We start from the raw sequence: 8,751 nt of genomic DNA on the forward strand, positions 1-8,751 counted from the left end.
AGGGTTTTCTGCTGGGGGAAGAGCATCAGGGCAGGGATAGAGCTGGTTTATTCTGGGGAGCGCAATGAGAAGCTTGAGGCTGTTCCCAAAGAATCCCCACCTCGAATTAAAGCTCAGCTGGGCTTGTGCAGAGCATGAGCCTTTTCCTGCAGCGAGGTGATGCCCTCGGCTTGCTTGGAGTTATCCCAGCTTCCAGGAAAAGCGTGGTGGTGAAGCAAAGGGCTGCAGGGATGTGGTTCTCCCTGGGGTTTCTCCCTGGGGTGGGTGAAAGCAACCCTGTGCCTCCCTCAGCCCGCGGCATCGCCGGTCCGGGGGCTGCCGTCCCCTGCTCCTTGTGCCCGTGTCCCAACCCTCCTGCTTGCAGCCGGATCTCGCCCGTTCACGTGCATCCCACCGGCTGTAGCCGTGTCCTCGCTGTGACCCCCCCGGCTGGTAAATCCTTGTTGTTCATCGCCGTTGGGTGTGTGTTCTGCAGGCGTACAGCGCTGCCGTGCAGAGCCAGTGGCAGTGGATCAAGCAGCTCTGCCTCTGCGTGGAACAGCACGTGAAGGAGAACACCGCCTACTTCCAGGTACTCGCGAGGGACAGACGACATTTCCCTGCTCGCCATCCGCTGCATCCTGCTGCACGAGCTTCGTACGCTGCTGCTCCCTTGGCGGGGAGGGAGGGAGGATTTGTGGAGCTCCTGGGGGCTGCTTTCTCCTGGATCAGCTCTTTCTCCTTACCTCCTCTGCGGGGATGTCTCGCTGGGGCAAAAGGGATCAACTTCCACGTAGCTCTGGCCATGCCTGCGGGATGCTGGCTGCCTGGGCAGCCCCAAGGCCAGGATAGCATCGGGGCTGGTCCCTCGCCCGCAGCGTGCTGCTGGCCGCTCGGTGGCCTCGGGCAGGTTTCCGTGACCCTTTTTACCTTTGCAGTTCTTCAGCGATGCTTGCGAGTCAGAGACCTACCTGCGCAACCTGCAGGACTCCATCAAAAGGAAGTATTCTTGCGACCGTAACACGAGCCTGACGCGGCTGGAGGACCTGCTGCAGGACTCCATGGTGGGTTCTCCAGCATCCCCCCACCCTGGGCAGGCGATGGGTGACCTCGCTCCGCTCCAGCAGCGCTGCTCGGGGCACCTCTAGCTTTCCGGGGAGAACTGGGAGCATTGTATCCCCGTGGTGGCACAGTCTCACCTAACGTGGTTTGTTTCCCCTCTCGGTCGATGTTCTGCTTTTGGGTGGAGCTGCTGCACGTGTTTGTGCGTGGCCATGGGGCACAGGCTGGGGGTGTATCGCTGCCGGGGGGAGACAGATTTTGGTCGTTACGACAGCCAATGGGTCACTTTTATGTAGAGGCACCATCCGGAGTTTTTCTGCATCCTCGGGGTGCAGAGCAAGCGGCGTGTGCTGCCTGTGCAAGCTCATAGCTCGATGTGTGGAAAAATAAAACATCTGAGCTGGTTCTTCCCCGTTGGTGCCCATCGCCCCATCCCGGTCCACGGCAGCGTGGAGCCGGTTGGGTTCTGCTGACGGAGGCGTCGCGTGGAGCCCATAGGATGATCCTGATTCTGCTCTGGAGCTGGTGCTCAGCACGGTGGGATGCGGAGAAATGCCGGCGCTTTATCCAGCCCAAATCCGGCGTTAATCCGTCGCGCTGTGCCGGTGGGGGGAGAGCCGGGGCAGCCCGGCTGTGCGCGGGGAGGGGGCTCAGCGCTGATCTCCCAGCACGTGGGCTGGCTTAGCTGCGGCGTGGCGGAGAGCAGATGATGGGCGATCCTGCTGGGAGCTTCCTGGAAAAAACCCAACCTAAACCCCAAACCCAAGGAGCAGAGCATCGGACGGTGTTTGAAAGCAGGGTTGGGGGAGGATTTGGGCTGGGGGTTAACCACTGAGCTGCTGTGGAAGTGCCAGGAGGTGACATTTGAGGGCGTGGAGGCAGGCGGCTGCTTTGGGTTCGCTCCTAGTAGTGTCCCCAGTGAAGCTGGGATGCTGTTACTGGATGTTGGCGATGGGTGCATCAGCTGGGTGAGGGCTCACCGTCTTCTCTCCCAGTCTCCTGGGGACTCCCATCCTCTCTGTCCTGGTCTGTCCCCCAGTGCTACCAGGGAGCAGCCAGCCTGGCTCCAGGGGTCTGTCCTGATGAGCCCCATGGCTCCGGGAGCCCGGCGGGCGCCGTCCGGGGTGGGAGAGGCTCGTCCGGGCAGCTGGAGCGTGGCCACGATCTTAGCAGCTGCCCTGGGCTTAGCTATATTACTCTTTCTTACCTAATAAGTTAAAGTTGTATTTCTTCCAATCATGCTCCCTGGGACAGGCACAGGTAGTTTATTTAATCATTTATTCTTTTCTTTTTCTTTTTTTTTTTTTACCATTAAATTATCCTTCACCATTGTCAGCTCACTAACTGACCCTGAGAGTACCAAGCATGAGGGAGAACATTTTCCTGGGATCCTTTTGAAACTTTTGCAGCCAGAACAGGCTGAGCTGCCACTAATTACACGAGCTGCCAGTGTCGTGATCCGCACACGTCTCCATCTGTGCCAGAGGCTGTTCCAGGGGGGCTTGGCCACCAGTCCCCAGGGTTGTCCCAGCCCCAGAGACCTGTGCGATCACTCCACCACTAGCCCCTTCTCCCGAGATGTTTTACCCACGTAATTCGTCGCATCCCCATCCCAGCCGTTGGTTTGACCATAACCTTTAGAAGAGGGAGCATGCTGCTGGGGTCTCTCCTCCAGATATCTGAATGTCCCCAGCTTTTGGGCTGGAGCTTGTCCTGCTCTTGGCCCCTTACACCTCCTGGAACGTTAATTTTGGTGTGTGCTGCGTTCTCCTTTTTTTTCCCTTTTGTCAGACAATGTTTTCTGGTCCCAGCAGTGAAAGACCAGAGGCGTGCATGCGGCTCCGGCGGGGCGCTGGGGGGATTGAGGCGAATTCAAAAAAGGGCAATAGCGGCGAGGTCCCCCCCCTGCCGTGCCATTGGTTCTCCCTTCCATCCCACCTCTCCTGACCCTTCTTCCCATCCCGTTAGGGCAGCAGGATTCTCCCAACGTGTTTGTTCAAACCCTTGAGATCCCAGCGTAGCTCTTGCAGGCCAGCGTTGGGGTGGGGGGTGCCGAAATGCCCGGGAGAGCCCCCCTCTCCCCTGCCTCCAGCAACCCGTCCCTTTGTCCTTCCTCCTGCAGGACGAGAAGGAGCAGCTCATCCAGTCCAAGAGCTCCGTCGCCAGCCTGGTGGGACGCTCCAAAACCATCGTCCAGCTCCGACCCAGGAACCCGGAGCACCTGGTGAAGAGCACGATCCCCATCAAGGCGGTTTGCGACTATCGCCAGATCGAGGTGAGGGCTGGGGGGCGGTCGGTGTGACTTTGGGAGGGACGCTAGGGACGAGGCAAGGGAGTGACACCCGCGATGGCTGAGGATGCCACCACCACGCTCCGTGGGGTCTGGCAGTGGAAAGCGGGAACGGAGTGAGAAGACAGAAGGAAGAAAATAGCACGGATGTTTTTCCTGGAGCAGATTTCTGTGTCTCAGGTTTATTCTGGGCAGGAGCTGAAGCACTTTTCCCTCCCCCAGCCTCAGCCAAATAAACTCGTGGGTGTTAGCCACCGCCGTTCAGCTTCCTCGTCCCCTCCTCTCCAGGCACGAGCGTGCTGCTCTGCCTGGCACCATCCCAGGCTTTTGCTTGGTTAAAACATACAGATGTTATATACGGAGGGGAGCCGGCAGCGAGGGCAGGGGGTGCAGCCCCACTGCTGGGTTCTGACGCTCCGGGTGGTTGTTGCCGTCACAGATCACAATCTGCAGGAACGATGAGTGCGTGCTGGAGGACAATTCCCAACGGACCAAGTGGAAGGTGATCAGCCCCACGGGGAACGAGGCCATGGTGCCTTCTGTCTGCTTCCTCATCCCCCCGCCCAACAAAGAGGCCATCGAGGTGGCCAGCAGGTGACTTCTGGGGGGGTCCCAGAGGTGCAGGGAGATGGGGAGGGGGTTGGTGGCATGGGAGGGGACAGATCTGGGGTGGGAATGGGAGAGGAGCTGGGGGGGAGGAGGAGGAGCTGGGGGGGAGGAAGAGGAGAGGGTGGCACAGCTGGTTTGGGGTGAGGGGAGGAATCCCTCGTGGTTGTACAGCTGCAAACTCAAATCACAGCAACTTGCAAAGAAAACCCCAGAGATTTGGGAGGAGGGATCCCTGGAGGGATCTCTGGCACGGAGCAGCAGGAGCATCGCTCGCTGTGCGTGGCCAGGCTGGGCCCGCTGCCTCGATGGGTGCTGGGATGGCTGGTGGCTTCATAGGGTGGGGACTGGGCGTGCTGGGAGCTCTGGGGCTGATAAATCTGCTCCTTCCCCTCGCAGGGTGGAGCAGCTGTACCAGAAGGTGATGGCTCTGTGGCACCAGCTGCACATGAACACCAAGAGCCTCATCTCCTGGAACTACCTGCGGAAGGACATCGCCCTGGTGCAAAGCTTCAGCATGGAGAAGGTACGGCAGGGACGGCTCTGCCCAGCTCCGCAGCTGCGTCCCTCGCTGTCCGGCTCCTCCGTGGGGCCAAGGAGGACGGGAGGGGTTCAAGGGAAGAGCAGAGACTGCGATGGTGGGGAAATCGAGGGTCTTTGCAGCTTGAACAGAGGGAAAACCTGAGCCTGGGGGTTCTGTGCGGTGGGATTGCAGGTTTGCCCTATAAATGAGCATCAGCAGTTTGAACTGTGATAAGCACAAGGGGTTGTGGAGTCAGGGTTTCATCAGGGAGTGAGGGAGGTGTGAGGCTGACCCCGAGCAGCGTTCCTTTTCTCCTCGAAAGGGAAAACACTCACTTGGCAGATGAAGGTGATTAAGCCGGGGAGGGTGACTTGGGTGCTGTGCAGGAAGTCGTTCCCGTGGTTCCATCTGCGGCTTTTCCCCGCGCAGCTCCGCTCCCTGGCGCAAGGGGAGTGCCAGCAAGCCCTGAAGAACCTCCAGGCGCACTACGAGGATTTCCTGCAGGACAGCCGCGACTCCGAGCTCTTCTCCGTGTCCGACCGCCTGCGCCTGGAGGAGGACGTGGAGGCTTCCAAGGAACACATCCGGCAGCTGCTGGAGTCCATGGAGAACGGTGAGCTTCAAAGGGCTGATGGATTAACCAGGAGCTGGGGGGACTCATAAACAAAGGATTTATGGGATGGCTTCATTTTCTTTTTTTTTTTTTTTTTTCCTGAGCTAGCTAGTTGATAGTGTGAGCAGCTGCTCTCCTTGTTTCTCCATCTGTTTGAGTGCCCAGCGATGTCCCTGCAGGAGGGCTCAGCTCTGCAGCTTCAGCTTAACCGCTGAGTCCTCTTGCCCTGATGTTGCTGAGATGGGTTCAATCGTTAGGATGCATGATGAGCAAGGAGTTCTGCCTGCATTTAATCTTTGAAAAAATATATGTGGCAGTGACACGTGTGACACGGCAGCACTGTGAGTCCCAGTAAGAGTGAGGACTCTGGGTTCATCGTGCGAGGTGCCCTGTGGCTGGGCTCGTTCTCAGCTGTGTTCGGATGAGATGATTTGATTAACTGATGTTCCATCTGAGCAGAGACCCCGGTGTCAGCACGGTGCTGCCCTTGGCTCCGGGGCTCACGGCAGGTCCCACTGGGGGCAGGGACCAGCCAGGTATCTTTTGCTGTGTTTTGAGCTTCTCTTTTTTTGTCTGTGACTTGCAGAAGACAAGGATGAGACCATAGCCAGGACATATCTCTCTGAGCTCAAGAACATCCGTCTGCGCCTGGAGGAGTGTGAGCAGAGGCTGGTGAGCCGAATCCAGTCCCAGAGCAGCACCCGAGCAGACGGTGACACTATCCAGGAGAACACCATCTGCATTGCGGAGCAGGAGGTCAGTCCTGCTGCTGTGAGGTGTGGAGGGGAGGGAGGTGGTGGCCACTGGTCTTCAGCATGTGCCAAAACCAGCTTCTCCCTTCTCCAGGGTGAGTGTGTGGATGGTGGGTGCATGACTGTGAAGTTCAAGAGGATCTCGCTGCACAGAAAGCAGCAGGAAACCTCTCTGGGTGGGCTCCCTGCTTCATTTCATGCTATCTCCTTTGCTAAGGGCAGTCTTGATTTTTCTCCGCCTGCCTGGGCTCTCCTTTCACGTTCTTCCCCTTCCTCCCGTAGCGCATGCAGGAGGATCTGCAGCGGCTGAAGTCAGACCTGCAGTTTGTTTCTGAGAGGTGCTACAGCTTCCTCAGCAAGGCGCCCGTGGGGTCCAGCACGCCTCACTTGCGTTTCGAACTGGACTTGATGGTGAACAAGATGGACCAGATGTATGGGCTGTCTTCCATCTACCTGGACAAGTGAGTCGGGACATGCCTCTGTTCCCAAATTCCTTTTTGTATCTGCCCAATTCTGCTGAAGACCTTTTTTTGACCCTCTAATACACCTCGCGCTGAGCTCCATCCCTCTGCGGCGCACGGTGCCAACACCCTTGTGCTCAAGAGGATCTCTGCTGCCAACTGTTGGATGTCATTGTGCCGCCTCTGATTTGCCAGGTTGAAGACGGTTGATATTATTATCCGGAACATGCAAGGAGCCGAGTCTCTGGTCAAAGGGTACGAGGTGAAGCTGAGCCGAGAGGAAGGCGTCCCCGCCGACCTGGGAGCCATCCAGGCGCAGAGAGCCGCCTTGCAGGTGGGTGCTCTTCAGTTCCCGGGTGGGCAGGCAGAAATCGGAAAAGGATTCGGTGTTCGTCAAGCAGGGTCCTTCCCTTTCTCTGCTGGATTTGCACTGCATGCCTTTTTTCTTGCCTTGGGATGATTTTGGGCTGCTTGTGTGATCCTGGATAGCTTTGGAAAGGAAAAGGCGCTGCTGTGGCTTGTACGCTCTCACACACGTGAGCTTCTTGGCAGCTCCGTGTCCTGTTGCTGCAGGATGGGCTGAACCAGTCTGGCTTGCTCCAAGCTGGGGACATGGTCCCCTCCATTTCCCACCTCCTGTAATCAGCCAGTTCTTTGCAGGTTGAGGAGAGAGGGAGGATAAACCCCTTCTCAGACTTCTCAGCTCTGGGCAGGAGCACATCTCTGATTTAAAGTGCCTTTCGCTTCCCGTGGCGTTGAACTGGAGTTTTCTCTTGCTGGTTTTGCAGCAGTGGCTCGGGGAAGTGAAGGACAAGGGCTCCATCTTCTCCACGTTGGAGCAGGAGATGGCAAAGGCGAAGGCGGTGGGAGAGCAGCTGTACCGGCTGAGGAAAGAGCCCAGCATCGACCTGGAGTGCTATCAGGAGAAGAGCAGCCAGCTGTGGGACCGCTGGCAGCGCGTCTGCGCCCAGGTTGAGACCCGGTGAGAAACCTCCTGCCTCCTTTCCCAGATCTCCTTCCATCCTCCAGCTGAGAGCTTGGGTCAGGCTTGTCAGCAGCGATGTTTTTCCAGATGAGATTCCTTCTGGCTATCCCGCTAGCCTACGGTGGCATTTCATCCTCCTCTTATATGTCCTGGTTCTTCTTTCAGCCACGTGGAGCTGGAGAGCATCCAGGAGGTGCTGAGCGATTACCGGCAGTGCCACAGCGCCCTGATCCAGTGGATCGAGGAGATCACGGTCCAGCAGGAGCTGATGAAGCCAGGGCAGGCGGAGGACAGCCGGGTGCTGTCGGAGCAGCTCAGCCAGCAGACGGTGAGACAGGAGCTCGATGGCATGGGCGCTGCAGTGGCCAGGTCCTTTGTTTCACTGAAATCTTATCACCTGTGAGCTTGAAAACATGAAATTGAAGAGGATAAAGACTGTTCCCAAAAGGGAGGAGGGATAGGGACTGAAATTCAGCTCGCCACCCACGGCAGCTGTCCTGACAACCATTTTTTCTTTGAATTTTGTTGAAGGCTTTGGCTGCAGAAATTGAGAAAAATCAAGCCAAACTGGACCAGTGTCAGAAATTCTCGCAGCAATACTCGGCTGCCGTCAAGGTACAGTTCCTGTGCCTCGATGAGGCTGGCTGGGCAGAAACGCCCCAGCGCAGTTTGCATCTCACATGCTCCATGTCTCTTCCCCCCGCTTGCGTTTGCAGGACTACGAGCTGCAGCTCATGACGTACCAGGCGTTTGTGGAGTCGCAGCAGAAGTCTCCCATGAAACGCCGGCGCATGCTCTCATCCTCGGATGCCATCACGCAGGAGGTAGGAGCGCGGCTGCCCGCCCGACCTTGCAAGGGAGAAATTTTGCAGGGGGGGAGGTTCGTCAATGCTGAGCAAACCACCAGGCAGCCTCTCTGAAATGAGCTCCCTGCTGCTGAACTCTCTTGTACAGTTTCCACCCTCGCTGTTTTTTCCACGAGCCAGAGAGGATGGGTAGGGCAGGTATGAAATACCTGGACTCCGGGGAACCCCTGGGTCAAATCCAGCAGGGTCAGCTCAGTCCTTCAGCCTTGCGAGGCAAATAACCAGAGCGCCACGCAGCATCCCTGTCTGTGGATCTTTGGGACCCGAGATCCCATCTGCTCCATGTGGATATCAAAGATCCCGCTTGCCCTCGGTGTGAGAGCTGAGCATCCTCCCAGTGTCTGTGACCAGCAGCTCCCCGTCGCATGCCATGCGTGGCCACAACCCTCCCCGGCAGACTCGCTGCCGTTCATTGCTGTCTGCGAGGTGCCCGGGGGGTTCCCAAGCGAGAGGTGGTGCGTCCGTGTCGTGTGGCTGATGCGCCCCGTGTCTCCCTCTCTCCCCTGGCAGTTCATGGATTTGCGGACTCGCTATACAGCCCTGGTGACGCTGACCACGCAGCACGTGAAGTACATCAGCGACGCGCTGCGGCGGGTGGAGGAGGGGGGGGGGGA

General features: G+C 58.0%; 1 protein-coding gene across 1 annotated transcript in view; it reads left to right on the forward strand.

Moving 5' to 3' along the window:
- The window catches only part of LOC104461721 (microtubule-actin cross-linking factor 1-like), a gene marked incomplete at both ends in the record, with an annotated part of 15,446 nt that overhangs the window by 5,595 nt on the left and 1,100 nt on the right, over positions 1 to 8,751 (forward strand). The window contains 14 exons of the mRNA XM_010073404.1: positions 476 to 571; positions 918 to 1,043; positions 3,164 to 3,316; positions 3,771 to 3,925; positions 4,337 to 4,463; positions 4,890 to 5,073; positions 5,660 to 5,829; positions 6,108 to 6,286; positions 6,482 to 6,620; positions 7,075 to 7,268; positions 7,437 to 7,599; positions 7,803 to 7,886; positions 7,988 to 8,095; positions 8,648 to 8,744. Coding sequence (XP_010071706.1) covers positions 476 to 571; positions 918 to 1,043; positions 3,164 to 3,316; positions 3,771 to 3,925; positions 4,337 to 4,463; positions 4,890 to 5,073; positions 5,660 to 5,829; positions 6,108 to 6,286; positions 6,482 to 6,620; positions 7,075 to 7,268; positions 7,437 to 7,599; positions 7,803 to 7,886; positions 7,988 to 8,095; positions 8,648 to 8,744 — 1,975 coding nt within the window. The remainder of the gene's footprint in view (positions 1 to 475; positions 572 to 917; positions 1,044 to 3,163; positions 3,317 to 3,770; positions 3,926 to 4,336; positions 4,464 to 4,889; positions 5,074 to 5,659; positions 5,830 to 6,107; positions 6,287 to 6,481; positions 6,621 to 7,074; positions 7,269 to 7,436; positions 7,600 to 7,802; positions 7,887 to 7,987; positions 8,096 to 8,647; positions 8,745 to 8,751) is intronic.

This window comes from Pterocles gutturalis, unplaced genomic scaffold (genome assembly GCF_000699245.1).
Source record: "Pterocles gutturalis isolate BGI_N339 unplaced genomic scaffold, ASM69924v1 scaffold16287, whole genome shotgun sequence".
NCBI lineage: Eukaryota > Metazoa > Chordata > Aves > Pterocliformes > Pteroclidae > Pterocles > Pterocles gutturalis.